This window comes from Oculina patagonica, chromosome 2 (genome assembly GCF_052425735.1).
Source record: "Oculina patagonica isolate OP01 chromosome 2, crgOcupat, whole genome shotgun sequence".
NCBI lineage: Eukaryota > Metazoa > Cnidaria > Anthozoa > Scleractinia > Oculinidae > Oculina > Oculina patagonica.
This window is the reverse complement of record NC_135759.1, coordinates 45,046,642-45,067,863: the sequence shown is the minus strand read 5'-3', so window position 1 is coordinate 45,067,863 and position 21,222 is coordinate 45,046,642. Positions and strand designations below refer to the sequence as shown.

The 21,222-nt window shown below is 37.0% G+C and overlaps 1 protein-coding gene across 4 annotated transcripts in view; it reads left to right on the top strand.

Annotated features, from left to right (window-relative positions):
* LOC144644906 (uncharacterized) overlaps positions 1 to 21,222 on the top strand; it is a 139,351-nt gene that overhangs the window by 2,129 nt on the left and 116,000 nt on the right. Inside the window, exons 2-4 of one of the 4 annotated variants that reach the window (XR_013569213.1) lie at positions 2,237 to 2,278; positions 13,923 to 13,966; positions 16,113 to 17,267. Coding sequence is in view for 3 of the 4 variants with exons in the window: in XM_078504468.1 (XP_078360594.1) it covers positions 16,121 to 16,501 (381 nt within the window). In the remaining variant the exon portion in view is untranslated. Of the gene's footprint in view, positions 1 to 2,236; positions 2,279 to 5,561; positions 5,599 to 13,921; positions 13,967 to 16,112; positions 18,942 to 21,222 lie in introns of those variants that run through there. The other 3 variants (XM_078504468.1, XM_078504469.1, XM_078504470.1) reach the window with 3 other exon arrangements.

The window sequence follows — 21,222 nt, the reverse complement described above, 5'->3', positions numbered from 1 at the left end:
ATTTTTTCCCAAATTTTGGTATGTTTTAACATAGAACTTTACTTTGGAGATATAAGATAGAGACAAACAAACAAGTGAATTAAGAAATCGGCTACTCATTTAAGAAATCAGACATAAAGCAGGGGACAAACAGAATGAGTGCGATAAAAACTACTAGTTGAGGTTTAAAAATGAAGGAGTAAAAAAAACTTATCTACAAAGTATAATAATGGTTGTCCACGAGAGTATAATTGACTCTGACACTCCATATTCGGTCAATTGAGTTTCTCTTAAGCAAAGTTCAAGACGTAGCTAAATGTCTTCCTAGATTATTCACAAAAACATCACCATGCATGATTACAATTTAGATCAAACCCCATGATCTAATAACTCTCTACAATAACTTTAATATTTTAAGTTGAGTCGTAGTACAGAAAGAGGAATAACAGAACTATTGTATCAGTTGGGTGTGTAGATGCTTTTACTGGTGATTTGGTCAATACAATAAGAAATGTACAAAAATATAATAACGTTCTCACTAAATGAGTTGAAAGTGCCTTTAAAATAGTTAAAAGTTCCAGACGTTTCGGGTTTAGCCCTTCATCAGTGGAAAGTCAGGATTTCAGTTAAGATAGCACGCAAAAGTGCCACGCAGGACAAGGAAATTTATTTTTCCATTTATCAATAAGAAATGTGCCGGACACATTTAGTGATGCTCGATTTTTATATCTAAAGCTTAAACAAAAAAATTAAAATCGATGCCTTCCCTATAGATAAATATGTAGGTAATATAATTTACACCTGAAAAATCGTTAATGATTCGAGTGATATATATGAAAACGGTTAAGCATATTTTTTGATGTCTGTTATTCTGCTCTCATGGGGTTGAGATGTTGCCTCAAGCTATTATTTGGAAAAACAGGAAGACATAGCAGAGCTACGGTTTAGTTAGGGTGGGTCTTAACGTGTCCAATTAATAGGCCTAGATAGTTCTCGGCAAAATTCCATAAGAGTTGTAAATGAGGGCCATATATATTAAATTTCACGGTAAAGTGATGGATCAGAAGTTGGGATCAATATTTGTGAGACTTAAGTTCGCTATTACGGATAACATTTCTTGGCGAGTTTTCTTTCAAAAATTACCATTGTTATCTAATAACTTGAGCAGTTTGTTCACTTAGTTAACACCAGGCAGCCAATGTATCCCGATAAAAAACCTTGCATAAGATGTATAATTTTTATTACTCTAAATTGAAAATAAGTGAAAGCCAACACTAACTCTTCACGCAACTGAAATAGATGTTGACACTTAAAGTTGGGCGAATGATTAAAAAAATCTAATGCCTTTAGAGTCTTTGCAAGTCACGCGATAACTCCGCGCATAAATTATATTGCACCATTTACATAGCGGAAAATTTACTGAGGAGGTTGTTTATTTTCAAGCAAGATTTAAGACAGTTATTTCCTTAAATGAGTATCTGTTTAAGTGAGTGAAGCTAACTCTATTAGTTTTCTTGTGTGATTAGTTGTACTGTAAGTGGGGAAATGTCTTTTCAAAACGTCTGCTTGGGGATAAAAATGTTCTTGTAACAGGCCTGAATCAAAAATCGATTAAGCAAAAAACAATGCCTGCACTTTCGTTCTGGGTGAATCTGGAAACAATTTGCGGTCCAATTAATAATCAAGAGTGTCAAAAACGTTACCGCACCAAAACTAAACAATAGTTCTGTTGTGTTCCTATTTCCTTGTGCTATCAACGGACATTAAGGCATGATCTTAAACTCACTGATCAGAGAAATTATTCCATGTTTGAGCCGTGTTGTATTACTAATCGATTGATTTGTAAATTTCTGTTGTCTTCGTTTCTCGAAATTTCTTGAAGACTTTTCGTATAGTTGGATGCCTCAAACTATATACGAAATATTGTTATTATAAGAGTCGTGGATCGCTGTTAACTTCTTTTGCATATATATTTGGCTAAACTATTTATATTTGGCATGGACCTCCCGCATTTTCTTGGCTTTCTGAATCTTCCTGTCCCCTTTACTTGTTGCAGTGTGTAATGACGATGTTTCTATGGAGTTAGGCATTGCGTGGGTGTTGGCAAACAGGAACACAAAACACATCCAAATAAAGGCGAACCAACGCTCCTTTGCGATCTGGTTCAGTAATCAACCCAATCACCCTCTAATGGATTAAATGACGTAACCATACGTCACCAGTTAATAAATTGAGTTTTCTACTGATGTTTTTTCAGTTGGAGCGGGGTGAAGTGAAAAGTAGAAGCTAAATTCTGAAGGTAAGATCAGTTAATAATGATAGTAAATATGATGTTCACTTCATTGACAACATCCGTCCTATGTATTTAAAATAAGTAAGATGTCGTTTGCTTCTACTCCTTGCCTTTGAGCTTCCATGATCTAGTTTCAACAGTAAATCGAGATGACATCTATGATCGTTTAGTAAAAAAAAATCGCAAAGCGGCAGGATAGTCAAACTGTGACTTTCGGATTATTTGCTTCTATATTTTTAGAATTGATTTTGAATGAATTTCTTTTGTACATGACCAGGGAAAAATAAAGAAAAGCTATTCGAAACATTGATTTTCCGCTTTCTACAAGCAAGATTTTGTACAAGAAAGCAAGAAATTTATATATTACACCTCCTGCAAATGAACGAGTCATTTGGATTTCGAGAAACGAATACCAATCAATTACAAATTAGACTGTTTTGCAAACTACGCCTAGTATTATAAATTTCGAAAAAAAAGTTACGAATAAGGAGTACTTTACAATTTGCTATGAATGTGAAGTCCAACGAGCTAGATTAAAGCTAACACTGAGAAATTAGTGTAAGCTATCAACGGCTTGATTTTTGTTTCTGTCGCAAGAGCTTTATATTAAGGTTCCGTATTGATTCCATTTCGCGCCCTCCTTTTACTAAGCGCCCATTTTCTAATAAGCGCCTCTCTAGAATCGTTTGAATCAAAAGTAAAAGGGAAACTCTGGAGAGCCCATGAGTAAATAATTCAAACGGAGACATTATGAAGTTAGAATGTATTTAAGAGACGGACTAACCGTGGAAAAAGTACGTAGCTCTTGATCAAGCTTCAACTTTGTTTTCCTCATGCTTTTCTGAGACATCTTTGCAACCAACATTCCGCGATCCGGTTCTATTCTGGTTTGCTAATTTTGTTTTTTCCTATTATGACTGCTGTTATTACAAAATGTGTTTCATTTGTGCTATTTGTAATAAATTTTATTTAACAAGAAATAGTACCTTCTAGTTTTCGCAATTTTTTCTCGTTTTGAACGAATTTTGACGTTCCATTCGCATTAATTTAAAACGTAAGCTTTTATTGGTTGGTATTGAGGACTCGGTTCGTATTACTTCCACTTTTAGTTTTTTTTTTCACTTTGATCGCAACCTCGATTTAGAGACCATTAGCTCGGCAGGAGTCATGCGGAATAAACATGTTAAACCGCCCAAACTGATGAGGGATTGTAGTGTTGTAACATGTTATCTGCTAACTGCATAACAACTTACAAACATCGCTACGATTACTATGTAGATTTTTTTATTAATACTCGATAGAGGTTAAATAAATTTATACCATGCAGCTAATGTATCCCGATGAGTGATTTTGGATTAACTATAATTTTCATTACTCTGACTTTCATATTGATGGCAGTTAATTCTTACTCTTCACGCAACTGAAATAGATGTTGAAACTAAACTTGAACTGGAGAAACTTGTAGCTAAACTAATGTAGCTACATCAGTTGCACCTGAGAAATCGCTAATGTTTCGAGTAAAGTATTTTGAAACGGTTAAGCATATTTTTACATGTGGATCTTTATTTTATTTTTTTTCCATTCTGCTCTCATGAGTTTGAGATGTTGCCTCAAGCTATAATACGAAAAAACAGGAAGACATAACAGAGCTATTGTTTAGTTAAGGTATGTCTTAACGTGTCCAACTAATAGTTCTCGGCAAAAAATTTTAAGAGTTGCAAACGGTAAAGCAATGGATAAGTAGTTCGAATCAATATTTGTGTCACTTAAGTTTGCTATTTCGGATGCAAATTTTAACGAGTTTTTTTTGAAAAATTACCATTGTGGTATCTAACAATAACTTAAGCACTTCGTTCACGTAGTTTACACCAGGCAGCCAGCGCGTCACGACAAGAGATTTTGGATAAGGTGTATAACATTTATTAATATGACTTTTATATTAGTGACAGCCAACTCAAACTCTTCAAAATACATGTTGACACTAAAAGCTGGGCACACGATAAATTTTGAACAAATGCCTTTAGAGTCATTTATCAGTCAGTCTTTGCAAGACACGCCGATAACACTGCGCACAAATTATATTGTACTATTTATAAAGCGGAAGATTTACTGAGGAGGTTGTTTATTTTCAAGCAAGATTTAAGAAAGTTCATTTCCTTAAGTAATTTATTTTAATAAACATCTGTTTGAGTGAGTGAAGATAACTCAGTTAGTTTTCTTGTGATGTTCTTAGTTTAACTGAAAATGGGGAAATTGGCTTCTCGAAACATGTAATCTATTCGTCTGCTTGGGGTAAGAAAGTTCTTGTAACCGGCGTGAATCAAAAAACAATTTAGCAAAAATCAATTCCTGCACTTTCGTTCTGGGTGAATCTGCAAACAGTTTGCGGTCCAATTAATAATCAGAGTGTCACTGCACCCAAACTAAACAATAGTCATTTTGTGTTCCTGTTTTCTTGTGCTATGACATTAAGGCATGATCTTAAAGTCACTGATGAGAGAAATTATTCCATGTTTGAGCCATATTGTATTTTATATTGATCAATCGATTGATTTGCGAATTTCTTTAGAGTTTGTTTCTCAAATTTCTTGGGGACTTTTCAACATAGTTGGATGCCTCCAACTACGTAAAAAAATATTGATATTATGACAGAAGTGGATCTTCGTTAAAACTGACATTTCTTTGCATATATATTTAGCTAATCTACTTCTTGAACTTGAATAGAATAAATTTGTAGAGCGCTCAACTTTGAGAGGAGCAGTGATAGTAATGATAAAAAGTAGAAAGATTTCAATTCATCGTTTAATTGCGACAACGCTGTTTCGTGTGATCAAAGTATGACCACACTCATTTTGCTAATCTATATATATTGAAAATAAAAATAAAAATTACGCTGCACTGGGTTGAAAGCGTAGTTTTTTTCTATTTTCAATATATACATATTACGCTCTACTTTAATGTATCGAGCACTGTAATACGGAAAATCGAAACACAAACTTCTTATTTGGCTAATCTATGTATGTTTGGACCTCCTGCATTTTCTTGGCTTTCTGAATCTTCCTGTCCGCTTTACTGGTTACAGCGTGTTATGACGATGTTTCTATGGAGTTAAGCATTGCGTGGGTGTTGGCAAACAGGAACACAAAACTTATCCAAGTAAAGACGAACCAACGCTCCTCTGGGATATGGCTCAGTAGTCAACCCAATCACCCTCTAATGGATTAAATGACGTAACCATACGTCACCAGTTAATAAATTGAGTTTTCTACTGATTTCTTTTCAGTTGAATTGGAGGGTGAAGTGAAAAGTTGAAGCTAAATTCTGAATGGAAAGATCAGTTAATAATGATAGCAAAAATAATGTCCGCTTTATTGACAACATCTGTCCTATGAATCTAAAATAAGTTGGTTTTTCGTTTGCTTGTACTCCTTGTCTTTGGGCGTCCATGTTCTATTTTGAACAGTTAATCGAGATGACATCTAAGATCGCTTCGTAACAAAAATCGCAAAGTGGCAGGATAGTCAAATTGTGACTTCCGGATTATCTGCTTCTATATATTTAGGATTGCTTTTGAATGAATTTCTTTTGTACATGACCTGCGACAAATAAAGAAAAAACTTTTCGAAACATTGATTTTCCGCTTTCTACAAGCAAGATTTTGTACAAGTTAAAGAGGGCAAGAAATTTATCTATTATTATTATTATTATTATCTATTATTATTAGTAATTTGGATTTCGAGAAACGAATAACAATCAATTACAAATTAGACTGTTTTGCAAACTACGCCTAGTATTATAAATTTCGAAAGAAAACAATGCAAAAAGTTGCGAAGAAGGAGTACTTTACAATTTGCTATGAATGTGAAGTCCAACGAGCTAGATTAAAGCTAACACTGAGAAATTAGTGTAAGCTATCAACGGCTTGATTTTTGTTTCTGTCGCAAGAGCTTTATATTAAGGTTCCGTATTGATTCCATTTCGCGCCCTCCTTTCACTAAGCGCCCATTTTCTAATAAGCGCCTCTCTAGAATCGTTTGAATCAAAAGTAAAATAGGGGAAACTCTAGAGAGCCCATGAGTAAATAATTCAAACGGAGACATTATAACGTTAGAATGTATTTAAGAGACGGACTAACCGTGGAAAAAGTACGCAGCTCTTAATCTAGCTTCAACTTTGTTTTCCTCATGCTTTTCCGAGACATCTTTGCAACCAACATTCCGCGATCCGGTTCTATTCTGGTTTGTTAATTTTGTTTTTTCTTATAATGACTGCTGTTATTACAAAATGTGTTTTATTTGTGCTATTTGTAATAATTTTATTTAACAAGAAATAGTACCTTTTTTCTCGTTTTGAACGAATTTTGACGTTCCATTCGCATTAATTTAAAACGTAAGCTTTTATTGGTTGGTATTGAGGACTCGGTTCGTATTCAGTACTTCCACGTTTAGTTTTTTTTTTCACTTTGAATCGCAACCTTTGAAGTCGATTTAGAGACCATCAGCTCGGCAGGATTCATGCGGAATAAACATGTTAAACCGCCTAAACTGATGAGGGATTGTAGTGTTGTAGCATGCTATCTGCTAACTGCATAACAACTTACAAACATCGCTACAATTACTATTTAGATTTTTTTATTAATACTCGATAGAGGTTGACTAAATTTACACCATGCAGCTAATGTATCCCGATGAGTGATTTTGGATTAACTGTAATTTTCATTACTCTGACTTTCATATTCCTGACAGTTAATTCTTACTCCACGCAACTGAAATAGATGTTGAAACCAAAATTGAAGAAACTTGTAGCTAAACTAATGTTGCTACACCAGTAAACCTGAAAAATCGCTAATGATTCGAGTGATATACATTTGCAAACGGTTCAGCTTATCTTAAGGTTTGGATTATTTTTTTAAGTGTTTCTTATTCTCTGCTCTCATGAGCTTGAGATGTTGCCTCAAGCTATAATACGAAAAACAGGAAGACATAGCAAAGCTATTGTTTAGTTAAGGTGTGTCTTAACGTGTCCAATTAACAGTTCTCGGGAAAATTCTATAAGAGTTGTGAACGAGGGACACACATTTTCTAACAATACTCTTCACGCAACTAAAAAAGATGTTGACACTAAAAACTGCAAAAAACATTTTATGCTGCCCCTCGGTTTATATTTAAACCGAACTGTTATGCTGCTAGGGTATTTCAATGGTGGTGCAACATATTGAACTTTCCGGGAACTCTCTTGGCGATCTATCGATCCCTCGTGGTTTTGGGCGGACTCGACAGAAACAGAAACGGTTAATCGTCGCCTTCTTTACGATAAATTAAACTAATCGGCCTTAAGAGGCATTTATCAGTCAGTCTTTGCAAGTCACGCGAATACTCCGCGCACAAATTATATTGCACCATTTATAAAGCAGAAGATTTACTGAGGAGGTTGTTTATTCCATGCAAGATTTATGAAAGTTTTCTTTTCATTAAGTAGTTTATTTTAACGAACATTTGTTTGAGTGGATGTGAGATAGCTCAGTTAGTTTTCATGTGTGATTAGCTTTATTGTAAGTGGGGAAATTGTCTTCTCGAATTGTATAATCTGTTACGTCTACTTGTGAGTATAAAGTAACTTCTTGTAACCGGGTAAATCTGAAAACAGTTTGCGGTCCAATTAATAATCAGAGTGTCACTGCACCCAAACTAAACAATAGTCCTTTTGTGTTCCTGTTTTCTTGTGCTATGACATTAAGGCATGATCTTAAAGTCACTGATGAGAGAAATTTTTCCATGTTTGAGCCGCATTGTATTTATACCTATAAATCGATTAATTTGATTTTTTTTAGTTAGATGCCTCCAGCGTTGGAGTTAAGCATGTAGTAGACTTTGGCTAACAGGAACACAGAACTCATTCATGTAAGAGGGTTCCAACGGTTCGTTGTGATCTCGTTCGGCAGTAATCAACCCAATCACCCTGGGGGACTGGGTCGAGGCATGCGGAGGCTGTAGACGTGTTTCAAACTGCTCCGCGTAACTTCGTCAATTAATGATGTTTTTAGGCCTTAAACTCTTATGAATCCCAAGCGAACTAGAGAAAGCAGTAATTCGAGCGCGTCTGGTGCATCGCCCGTGGAAAAACGAGCAAGAGAGTTTAACTCGGGTACCTCGCCCGAGCGATCTACTGAGGTCTTCGAAATGTCGGCGGACGCCTTGGAGACGAAATTAGATCTTATCTTAAAAAGATTAGAGATCATGGACAATAAACTTGAGGAGATAAACACTAAGGTGTCCAACCTGGAGACCAAATTCAACTCATTAGAAGGCAGAGTGGAAAAATTAGAAGATGCTCATTCGACCACGAGGACGGCCGTACAAGAGTTACAAAATGGCCTCCAGGAATTCAATACGCAAGTCAACGAAGCGACAGCGGCCCGAGAAAAGGCGAGCGAGTTCTGTGAGAACAGGTACAAAGAATTGGAAAACAAACTGTTGTATGCTGAAGTGTATCAAAGGCGAGAAAATTTGCGTTTCTACGGCATTAGCGAGGAAGAAGAAGGCGGAGACTGTCGCATGGTGCTTAATTCTTTCCTGGAACAGCAATGTGGTGTCCAAACAATGGGTATCGAATTTCAAAGGGTCCACAGGATCGGAAAGCCTCATGATGATGGAAGCCCTAGAGCAATAATCGCTCGGTTTCTTAGATATAGCGACAGAGAAGCAGTTTTCTCAAAAGGAAAGTCGTTGAAAGATTCCGGGTATAGGATCGCTGCAGACCTGCCAAAAGAAATAGTTAACCGAAGGAAGCTCCAGTCGAAGAAGCTGGTCGATGCAAGAAAAGCGGGTAAGATCGCGTATTTCAGCCGCGCTGAACCTGATAAATTGTATATCGATGGACACTTAAACCCACTTTAATTATTGACGTTTACTTTTTTGTTTGGATTGTTTGATGCCTATATTTAGGCACAGCTTGAACTTATATTGAACGCGAATTTGTAACTAGATAAGCTTGCCTCAGTCGTAAATGGCCTTGCTTTCTCCTTATTATGATTTAATAGACGAAGTTATGGGGAACAAATAACCGTTGTAATCATCATTTCCCCTCTCCGCTTAGTTTTCGTATTTAGTTTGTGTTTATTTTTATGTTGTTTTTTGTTTCAATCAATTTCCTCGAGTCGTTCTACGGTGGCACAACAGTGTTTCTGGTCACCTTTTATGTTCTGTCGTTTTCGTTATTCGTTAGTGTCTTGTAGGGTGTTAATTGCAAATGCAATAAGGGAGAGTGTTAATTTTTTTTTTCCGCAAACAAACGCCTGCTTTACGCAATATTTTTCTTCACAACTTTTGTATGGAAATGAATTCAGGTAACGCTTTTTGTTATTCCATTGACAGCTGCATTGGTGGCCTTTTACAAATTCTAAAAGTTGTGGTAAAATCATGACAGCAAGCAACTTTGCATTTAAACTATTATCCTTAAATGCTCGTGGGATTCGTTCTTTTGAAAAACGGAAAGCAGTATTTGGATGGGTAATGAGACAACAAGTCGACATTTGCTTTATTCAGGAAACCTATAGTACTAAGGAAGTTGAAAATGTTTGGAAAAAGCAGTGGAAGGGTGAGATGTATTTCTCGCATGGTTCTGTACATAGCAGAGGCGTGCTTGTTTTAATTAAAAATAATTTGGAATTCCAAATCAAGTCCATGCGGCAGGACAAAGAGGGTCGTTTTATTTTTCTCGAGGCGCTGGTGCAAGATCAAAAGTTTTTATTAGTAAACATCTATGCTCCAAACAAAACGAGTGAGCAAACTCACTTTTTCGACAAAATCAAGGAGGAATTGGATAACATTGATATAGATGACGACTGTAGAATAATCATTGGGGGAGATTTTAATGTTATTTTAGACCCCAACCTTGATGGTTGTGGGGGCAAACCAAAATTAAAGGAATCAGCTAAGCAGATTGAGAATATTTGCTTACTGTACGATCTAGTAGACATTTGGCGACTTAGGAACCCAGGAATAAGACGTTTTACTTGGACACAGAAAACTCCTGTGATCCAAAGGAGGCTTGATTTTTGGTTAACCGATAATGCCTTGCAGGAGGAGATCGATCAGGTGAGCATTATTCCTTCCATAAAGTCTGATCACTCAGCCATTCTGTTGTCAGTTAATGGAATAGAAGAAAAATCACACGGTCCTTCCTTCTGGAAGTTCAATGCAAGTTTATTAGATGACAATGACTATGTAGCTCTAATAAACGATAGATACCAGGTTTGGGTTGACGAATTTAGGGATATACAAGATCCCAGATTGCTTTGGGATCTCATTAAATTCAAAATTAGACAGGAGACAATTTCATACAGTAAACGCAAAGCGAGGGAAAGGAAGGCGAAATTGACATCTCTAGAGGAAAAATTGACAATCCTTCAAGAGCTTTGTGACCAGGATCCATCTACGGATAATCTGAATAGGCTAGAGATTTTGAAAACCGAGTATGACCTTCAATATGAATACATTGCACAAGGCGCTATAATCCGTTCAAGGGCAAGATGGTACGAGCAAGGAGAGAAAAGCAACAAGTATTTTTTGAACTTGGAGAGCTCTAGGGGTAAAAAGAGCACAATCCGAAAGATTCTTAAGGAGGATCAATCTCTGACAACGAATCCCAAAGAAATAATGGCCGAACTTAGAAGTTTCTACTCAAATCTTTACCAAGTGAACTCTACTGGAGAAAGTGAAGCCTCATTAGACGCATTTCTTAACAGCGTATCCTTACCCACACTGTCTGAAATACAGAAAGAGAAGTGTGAGGTAGAATTGACTATCGGTGAATGTTTCAACATCTTGAATGGTTTTCAAAAGAACAAAACACCTGGTAACGACGGCCTTACAACGGAATTTTACTTAGCCTTTTGGCCTATTCTTGGAAAACATTTGGTAGCTTGTCTCAATTATGCACATAATCACGGAGAGTTATCTAACTCTCAGAAACAAGCGGTGATCACTTTATTAGAAAAGAAAGGAAAAGATAAAAGGCTGATCAAAAATTGGAGACCGATTTCCTTAATTAATGTGGACACCAAAATAGCCTCCAAAGCGCTAGCTAAACGATTAGAGAATATACTTCCTGACTTGATTCATTACAACCAAAACGCTTATGTGAAAGGAAGATCAATATTTGACGCCGTCAGGACCATTGATGATGTATTAGAATATACAAAATGTAGTGATCAGTCGGGTATCCTTGTAACAATTGATTTTGAGAAAGCGTTCGATTCTTTGGACCATAGATTCTTATTGAAGGTCCTTCGCACATTCAATTTCGGACCATCTTTTATTCAGTGGATTCGCACCTTTTACTCAAACGTGTCTAGTTGCGTAATAAATAATGGATTTGCGACAAGTTACTTTAATGTTGACCGTGGTGTGAGACAAGGGGATCCGTTATCCCCTCTCTTGTTCATTCTTAGTTTAGAAGTTCTAGCTTGCAGTATTCGACAAAATGACAAGATTCAAGGGATCAAAATTGAGGATGAAGTTGTGAAAATCTCTCTTTTCGCGGATGACATGACATGTTTTTTGAGGAATAAGTCTTCGTATGAGAACCTGATTGTTAATTTAGATCTGTTTTCGAGATTCTCAGGTTTAAAATTAAATGAGGAAAAAACAGAATTTTTTTGCTTAGGGGTCCAAAATTTGTCTAAATCACCTTCCTATGAATTTAAACGCTCAATTAAGATTTTAGGCGTACACTTTGATTATGATCAACTTTCTAGGAAAAAGGATAATTTCGAGGCAATTATAAAGTCTATTAAAAAAACATTAGGCATGTGGAAATGGAGGGGACTCACACTTATAGGAAAGATACAAATCGTTAAATCTTTTGCTATTCCGAAATTTATGTCGAAAGCGTCGCTTATTCATGTGTCTAAAGATCTCATACAGGCAGTCAATAAAGAACTTTACAGCTTTATTTGGAAAGGAAAGGATAAGGTTAAACGGTTAGCTTTGATTAATTGCATTGAAAATGGAGGGCTTAAGATGCTGGATATAGAATCTATGGTTCTAGCGCAAAGAATAATGTGCGTGAAGAAGTATATTGAGGACTATGTTAGTCCCTGGAAGATCTTCTTAAACCACTATTTGAAAAAACTAGGCGGAAAGTTCATTTTGCAGTGTCATTTTGATTGCCCAAAATTGCCCATATTTTTACCCGAGTTTTACAAAGATTGTCTTGCTGCGTGGTCAACTCTTTCAAGTAAAGAAGTGGTTTCGCACGGGGATGTTATGAACCAATACTTGTGGAATAATAAAAACATTCTATGTGAAGGTAAATCTTTATATCATGCCTTTTTCCGCATAAACTGTGGGATAAGCAAAATCGGAGATTTAGTCTCTAAAGACAATACGTTTCTGGAAAGTGATAAAGTTCTCAGGTCAAAACTATCACCTAGTCAATTTTTCCTTTTAATGGGAGTAGTCAGTGCCATTCCAAAGGAATGGCGCTCCATTATCAAGGGTGAGAGTATATACCGTGAACCATACTCCTGCCCTGCAAATTCTTTTGAAGTGCCAATAAAGGGGGAAATGTTGGATATTTCTAACATTCCCTCCAAAATAGTTTATGAAGAGTTTCTTTCTCGTAAAGTAATTCCTCCTACTGCCCAAAAGAAATTTAAAAATGACTATCCAAATCTCTCCGTCGATTGGAAGAAAATCTATTCTCTAGCGTTTAGTGTTACTTTGGATACAAAGTTAAGAGCTTTTCAGTACAAATTACTAAACCATATTGTGTATACAAATGACAGACTTTATAAATTTAAGATTGTAGACTCGCCATTATGTGCTTTCTGTTACTCTGAAGATGAATCCCTCGAGCATTTATTGTTTCTTTGTAAAGCAAGCGAGGTATTCTGGAAAGAGGTATTGTCGTGGTTGGCCATCCATAAGAATGAAGTTTTAAATTTTTCTCTCACCGATGTTTTGTTTGGTAAGTTTGATATCGATACAGACTCTATGGTAGTTAACCATATTCTTCTTCTTGGAAAATATTTTATTTATAGGTGTAAGCTTGATAAGATTAAACCCTCTTTACCAGTTTTTAAGGCTAAATTAAGAGCTACTCTTAAATTAGAATTTTACATTGCCAGGAAAAAAGGTACACTTGCTCAACATTACAGAAAATGGAATATCTTTATTCCTGTATTAAGTTAGACTATTTCCTTTTTCCACTCTACCTTTTAAAAAAACTCCACCGAAAATATTTTAGGTCACTCTATTTTTTCGAAACCTGCTTTTTGACCTTTTGTTTAGAAAGCTGGTGTTTGCTTTGCATGTCTCTTTTTTCTTCTGCTCTCCATAGCATAATATACCTTGTTTATTTTTTAACGTGCTTTGTTTGTAGTAAGTAATGTTAAGCTTGTAATAATTTATTGTTGTAGTGTAAGTAAGTATTGTATTAGTGTAAGTAAGTAGCGTTAGGACTGTAAGTAATGTTTAAATTGTAAGTAGTGTTTCTTTTTTCTTTGTAATTTTGTACTGTATGTTTGTATGGCAAGAAATTAAAAATATTAAAAAAAAAAAAAAACCCAATCACCCTTTAATGAATTTAATGACGTAACCATACGTCACCAGTTAATAAATTGAGTTTTCCTTTGATTTCTTTTTAGTTGAATTGGAGGGTGAAGTCAAAAGTCGGAGCTTAATTTTGAAGGTAAGATGTTAATAATGGTAGTACTGGTGGTAACCACAGGTTAGAAAGTGCGGGCCTTGACGCACTCAGAAAAGGTACTGGTAGGCAGTGTCGATAAATAATGATAAAATTGACAAAAGATTCCGAGTAACGCGTCACGCAATGAATGCATGTTTTTATCGTTTCCTATTGCCGCGAACCGATTTTTTGATTGACGGTTTTGGGAAGTGTAATCGAGCACGCGGTGTGAATTGAGATGTGATTTTTCTTAGTCGGTAAACTCGCAATGTTGTCAGTGTTATAACCAATTTCTCGACAATAACAGTTGCTGGAATCATTCGCTTTGCCGAGATTTATCTGTGATACAATCACAGCACATTTTCTCAAAAGCAACACCTATAAAACAACGCCTTCCATGTGACAGAAGCGTAGATCTTATGTGACAAACTGTTGAGAGATTGACTCATTTTTCGCATTCTTATCGTTCTTGGAGAACAGATTTTTCTCTTCCGGTGTTACGACAAACTGTCGTGATTGACACATTTTCGCATTCCGATCGTTCTTAGTGGAAGAACAAAATTTTCAACTTCCGCTTTCTGTTAGCTCTTTATTAACGTGGCGCGCACGCGTAAAACGCAATCCGCTGGTCACTGTCAAGATTAGGGTTGCGGGCCTCTCTTGGGCCCGCAAAAAATATCTGCTGAATTGACAGAACGTGTTATCGATTCTCTACTTTCTAAGATCTGTTTATGCATTAAAAATGCCTATGAGAGTGCAGGACGGCTTTGGCGTCAATTCAACGTTATATTGTGATGACATCTGTGATAGTTTAGCAACAAAAGTCGCAAAACGGCAAGGTATTCGAACTGTGACTTTCGGATTATCTGGTTTCTCTTTCGTTTTTTTGATTATTTTGAATGAAGTTGTTTTGTACATGAGCTGTGAAAAACGAAACAAACTCTTCAAAATTTCCGCTCTCTACCAGCAAGCTTTTATACAAGTAAAAAAGGGCAAGATATTCTTTACACATGGGAGTGAGTTATGTTGTATCGATCCATACTCTTTATTTGAACACATACCTAGATTCCGAGATATAATTCCACAATCAAATGGTGACCGGAGTGAAATTGACAAAACGCAAGTGAATTTTTTTTTAAAATTGCACGAGTATACAATCTGATTACATTTTAATATCATGGGTGACAAATTACGCTTGCAATCTTGCGTTTTAAATTTTGACTTGTATATTGTATCGAGAACTTCAAGCTTTGAAAAGTTGAAAGCATACGTTTTGGCTAAAGTTCGCGAGTTTTTTATTCTTCACAGGAAACCCTTTAGAATCTTTTTTTGCTGTTTATTAAAGTTCCAAAGTTGAATTAACTGTCAAATATTCTTGACTTTATCGGCTATAATTCTTGAATGAACTGAAAACGGCTCCCATGTAAAACGCTCGAACATCTGCTTGATGTCATTTACGTAATTGCTTTTATGTCTTGAAGTCGTTTAAAAATATAAACCGGCTATCATCAAAAGTTTATTACATCACTGAGGCTAACTGGTGAAGATAAAAATTAACAAAAAATGTAGGATTGGAAGAATATAGGGGGCCGAGCATTTGCGAGCATGCGAGCAAAGCGTTTTTCTTTGCGAGCACGGGCATTGACAAAAATTAGCCTTGCGAGAAACGAGCACTTTTCATAAAGGAACCTACACTTAAAACACTTGTAAAAATATGCGACCACGAGGAAACGAGCACCCATTAAAATTTTGCGAGCATTCCGAGCAAAAGCCTAATTTTGCGAGCATTGCAAAATTTTGATTGACCGTTGATGACCCCTACTATTGAGCTAAGAAGACTTATATACGATTTATAAAACTTCAAATCATATCTACATTTTTTATCAGGTTTTTACAAGTGTATAAATATTTCTTTTGCAACACAATCGATATAATTAATATAAAAACTGAGCTTGCTGGCCTTAGCTGCATCGAGGCCTTTGATAGATAAACTGTGATTGGTGACGGGAGGTCTTTCCCCTAGCGCCTGCCCCTGGGACAGCCACAGCCTCACATCGGCTGTCCACTGGGTATGTTTTGTTTTGTTGAATCAGGGCAGATATATATTGTATCAATGTGGGATTTATGTTTAATGGATGTTTTTATCCAGATTGTAAAATGGAAGTAATTGCAGCAATCGGTGGTGCTGTGTCGCTTGTCAACAAAGCTGGAGAAGCATTGGGAGGTCTGACCGATTTTCTCGGTGGTCAAGGACGACACAACCTATCCAAAGGCATAGTAGAAGCCGGAAATATCCTGTTATACGAAGAGCAATTCCGTCCAAGTTATGAAATGCTTGGTCGCCGAACCCACGTTTTTGAATACAACGGAAACAAAGTCATCACTGCCGTAGTGGCCAAAGATAACTGGGACGATGACACTGGCGGCGACCCAGAAATCATCAGCGGTGGGCCTGGTCAAAAGCACGTCAAGGTGAAGGTTACCTCACAGTTTAATAGAGGCTTCGACCACACCGTTTACGTCTATGGCAAAAAGTAGACATTGTTCTAATTAGCTATTAAAAATTACAACATGTCTCATTGGCTGTTTTTAAAAAAGCTCATGTATCCAGTATTTTGCATATAATGTCTTTTGTAGTTATTGGCGTGTGACAAAAGACTTTGTAGCTCAGTAGTTAGTGCGACAAAGAGCTTTGTATTTACTTTGTGTGACAAAGAACTTCGTAGTTAGTTGGTGTGACAAAAAAACTTTCTATTTAGTTGGTGTAACAAAAAACTTTGTAGTTAGTTGGTGTGACAAAGAACTTTGCCATTTTTTTAGTTAGTTGGTGTGACAGACATTGTAGTTAGTTGGTGTGACAAATTGTTTGCCTGCATAATCAAAAACAATCTTAGTTGGCGCGTGGGAGAACTTTGTATTAAGTTTGAAAAGAAATTTGTAGCTCAATTTGCGTCACAAACAACTTTGAAATTAGTTTGCGTGACAAAGGACCTTGCATTTCGTTTGTGTTGCCGAGTAAAACTGAAAGTTAGTTGGCGTGACAAAGAACTTAGCGGATTGCTGTTGTGACATAAAACGTTGTTGATAGCTAAAAAGCGTGTTTAAACTGGCTCTAACGTGAACGTTCTTCATGACTCGAAGTTCCTTTTTCGTATGATAAAACGTTTAAGTTAGGGCCAATCTAAAAGAGGAGACATTGCCGCGGAAGAAGTTGTTACCTATTTACTCAAGTGGGAAACGCATATATCGGAAGCAAATCTCAAGAAATGTTTTTGAAGCATATTGAAAACATCTTTTCTTAAAAGTGAAAGCATTTGTTCCCGTGATACTGTCTCCTCGTTAAGGGCATGTACTAAAACCCGAAACAACGAAACGAAACCACCGAAACGAGCGAAACGAGACGAAATCACCGAAACAAGCAAAACCCATTACAATAATTGAGAGCTAACCGTAAACAGGCTAACCGGAGTGCATAGTAAGCTAACCTAAGTGAAACGTAGGCTAACCGGAGTGTGTAGTAGGCTAACCGGAGTGTATAGTAGGCTAACCGGGGTTTATAGTAGGCTAATCGAAGTGTAAAGTAGGCCAAACGGGGTGTATAGTACGGTAAGTGACGGAACTCTTGAAGTTTTGCTTGTTTCGGTGATTTCGTTTCGTTTCGCTCGTTTCGACCGTTTCGGTTGTTTCGGCGGTTTCGTTTCGCTCGTTTCGGGTTTTAGTATATGCCCTCGTTAAGTCATCCAGACCCATATGTACCGTAAATAGATTCTTATACCTAGTTTGCGTGAAAAGGAAACCCGACGATGGTTTAACGCTGTAAACGCCAACTTTCCAAATCCGCTATTGAGGTTACATTTAATTTGCCTTTATCACGTTTTATCATGTTCGTATGGACAATTAACTTCGCATAACCAGGCAGGACTCCCTATGAAACTGACGGGTATGCTCGTCACACCTCCCAGCGATGAAAAGGAACGTGTTTTGGTACTACATAGTGTGTCCAACTTCAATACCCACATTCGTAGTTTTCACAATACCTTTTCTTGGTATTTATCCAGTTTTGTGGTTTAACTTGACTACAGGACAAATCAGAAATCCATAAATGACGCTGGAAATTTTTATGTACGAGTAGAAGCCTATCAATGCATATAAAGACAAAGCGAGATCCTGGTACGTTTTACGAATTTCTCCAGTTGAAAAACTTTTGACGAGCTTCCCCGTTTCTTTTATATGCCGGGAGTGACCAGTTAGCTTACTTAACGAATCGAAACAAATAACGTTGCATTTGAGTTAGGTTGTGATTTACATACTGACACTGTAACCAGGCAGGAATTGTACCGTAACGTAGCATGGCTGTAACTAGCCTCCCGACAAGATGCATTTATTAACGATGTATATTACTGGTTTTCCTTATCGAGTAATTTGGCTGCAAATAATCAGCATCGATATAGAGCGATTTTTCATTGAGTGTCGTGAAACCAAAACCAAAGTAATCACTCTGGCCGGTCAACCATCAAAAATCGAAGCAAATACATGTAGCCGGCGCGAAGAGTAGGGATACGCGTGTGAGCGAGTCGTGATTGCGAATGGTTTTACTTCTGATTGGTTGAGAAAGTGGTGCGAGTTTTCAACCCAGTCACTAAGCGTGGTTATGCAAAACCAAAGCATACATATGCGAATTACTTTCGATACTCAAGTGAAAATCACTCTAACAGGTCTGGGCTCAGTTCAATTCAGTGAAAGCCAGGATTGTCATGACGGAAGATCAATTTCAAATTCTATTCAAAAATTCTAAAACAAACTTAGCTGTCCAGTATAAACGCAGCCTAAAAGAAATGTAGCTTAAGTGATGTTTTCCCGCTGTAGGGTTGCTATATAATCACCGATATCAAGGATTGATTCAATTTTTGTCACTAAAAAAAGTGGCCAGATGTGTGTCAATCATATTTTAATCATTAATAAAAAAAAGTGTGTTTCATTTCTTGTCTCGTTTTCTGTAGCAGAAGTCCTGATATACTAAAAATGGGGAAAACGACAGAGCTGTGGACGTCAGGAATGTTTGCGGGCAACTCTTAAACAAGAAATTCGAAATTCGGAATTACTTTTGTTAAATTAATTATTTATCAATTAAGATTTAACATATCAGGTTTTTAATTGAGATCACTGGTCAAATTTGGGCATTGTGGAAGAGCTGGGAAACGTGTCAAGTTTTCACATTTTTAACTATTTGTAAATCTTTCCGTACACATCGGCGCTGTCTTGCATACAAATGCACGAAGAATACAAACCAGAAACGCGTCTCAGGTTATCCCAATCAAGGACATTCTTGGGTCTTAACATTATGAACCACTTTCTTACGACTGCCGAGTAAAACACAAGGAATGTCGTAGAATTTTGAAATTCGCTCTATCATTCTTATAATTTACGCTAAGAAACCGCCCTTTTCGGTTTTTGAATGCATAGATATTTTTCGGTGGGAGCGGTCTAGTTCAACGAAAAGAAATGTTCCATTTAGGCAAAAACATTCCCCACTACTACCACAAAAGTTCAGAGATCTTCACTAAAACGAGAGAAAAGTTAAACGGGGGGAGTTTCATTTCATTCTATTCGGCGAGTTTGAGAACTGCTTGAAAAATACTTGAAAGGTCTTAAATAGTGCTTGTTAAAAAAAGACTGAAATTAAGCAACAACGAGAAGAGGTCTATATGAAAGGAGCTCATACGAAGAAGAAGGAAGTGTCCATACAAGAAGCAACCCATAAAAAGGCCCAAAGGATCATGCAAAGCACGAGTAAGAGAGTCCTGAAAAGGGAGGGGGGGGGAACCAAATCCCATTTCCCAGCCTATTTTTTCTCTAAATCCCATCCCCAGCAGTGAAATTCCCAGTGTATATGGAAAATCTGGGCTTAAGCGTAGTATATTTGTTGTTTTGATAGTCCTAAATGTAGTGCACTCCTGAACTCTCCCCACGGTGGGTTGAACCCAGGTGCATGCGCAGAGCGAGTCCAGAAATAATAACCTCCATGCGCATTCTCAGAAATCTGAAAAACCCCCTCACCCCCCCCCCCCCCCCCCCCCCCCCCCCCTTGGATCGGAGTAAATTGTCGTGAAAGCTCAGAAAGTCTGCTATTCTCGTCAGGGGCACAGTGACAGACCCTTTAGGAAATAATTATTTCGCCACAGCATTGGAACAATTCCTTCGTTTCAAATAATCAAAATAACAATTTGCTTTAACCATATGCCGGATCTCGATCCCACCATATGGCGGACCATGTCCAACTCAAGATCGAGTCCACCGTGGGTCTGTTGTGTTAGACCTCTTTTCGTTTCGAGATATACGTCTAATAGAATACGTCTATAGAACAACCTTGTTTGTACCCACAGAGAGGGGATTTGTCAAAGACACTCCGTTTCTCTGTAAAGAAGGATGGATGTATCCGGGAAGGAGAGCTCATGGCCCGTAAACTTTCAGTGGATTTTGCCATTTCGTTAGGTATAAATTAATTTAGTTTTAAACCGAAGATAATATACCAAGAAATAGTTTTTTGTAAAGACAACCTGTTAATATCAAGTAAAACCCAATAGCCAGTCGTCAAGCAACGTAGCCGAATTTCGTAAATTCTTGGATTTTAATATCAAAGTATTATCCTGCGAAGTCAAAACTTTTCCCTCACTTGATTTTAACCGCGCGCTATGCTAATACCCACTCTTTTTGGTGCCCAGATTGTGCACGCACGCATGATGCGAGCGTTCAAATTTAAAGTACGCGTGTACAACCAGCCGTCGCGAGCTAACAAAATGAAAACGACCAAGCGAGTTTGTTCCGTGCCAAGCGCTCAGTCTTTTCCGATAGTGAGTTTATTATTTTTGTTTTTGAAGAGATTTAATTTACCAAATTAAATCCTAACAACAATGTTTAAAACATAACTGCGAAAGCTTATTTAGTTTATGGTAATTTTTAGTAATGTAATCTCATCAGCAATTTTTAAACGTTTTCAACGAACTTTCCTTACTTAGGTCATTAGATTTTTGCCGGTTTTAAACTTTTTGTAAACGTTTCATCGGTATAGATTGAAAACAGTTAGCTCAGCCACGTAGGGCCAGCTGTGGTACCGCAGTTTGAAACGTGGTTTTAGAGAGATTTTCCCTGATTTGGCTTTTAGTTAACGGTACGTAACAATACGGAAAAGAGATCAATGTAACGTATTCCCGCGCGCGCTTATCCTGTTTTCAAGCTTTACTCTTTGCGAATTAATTATC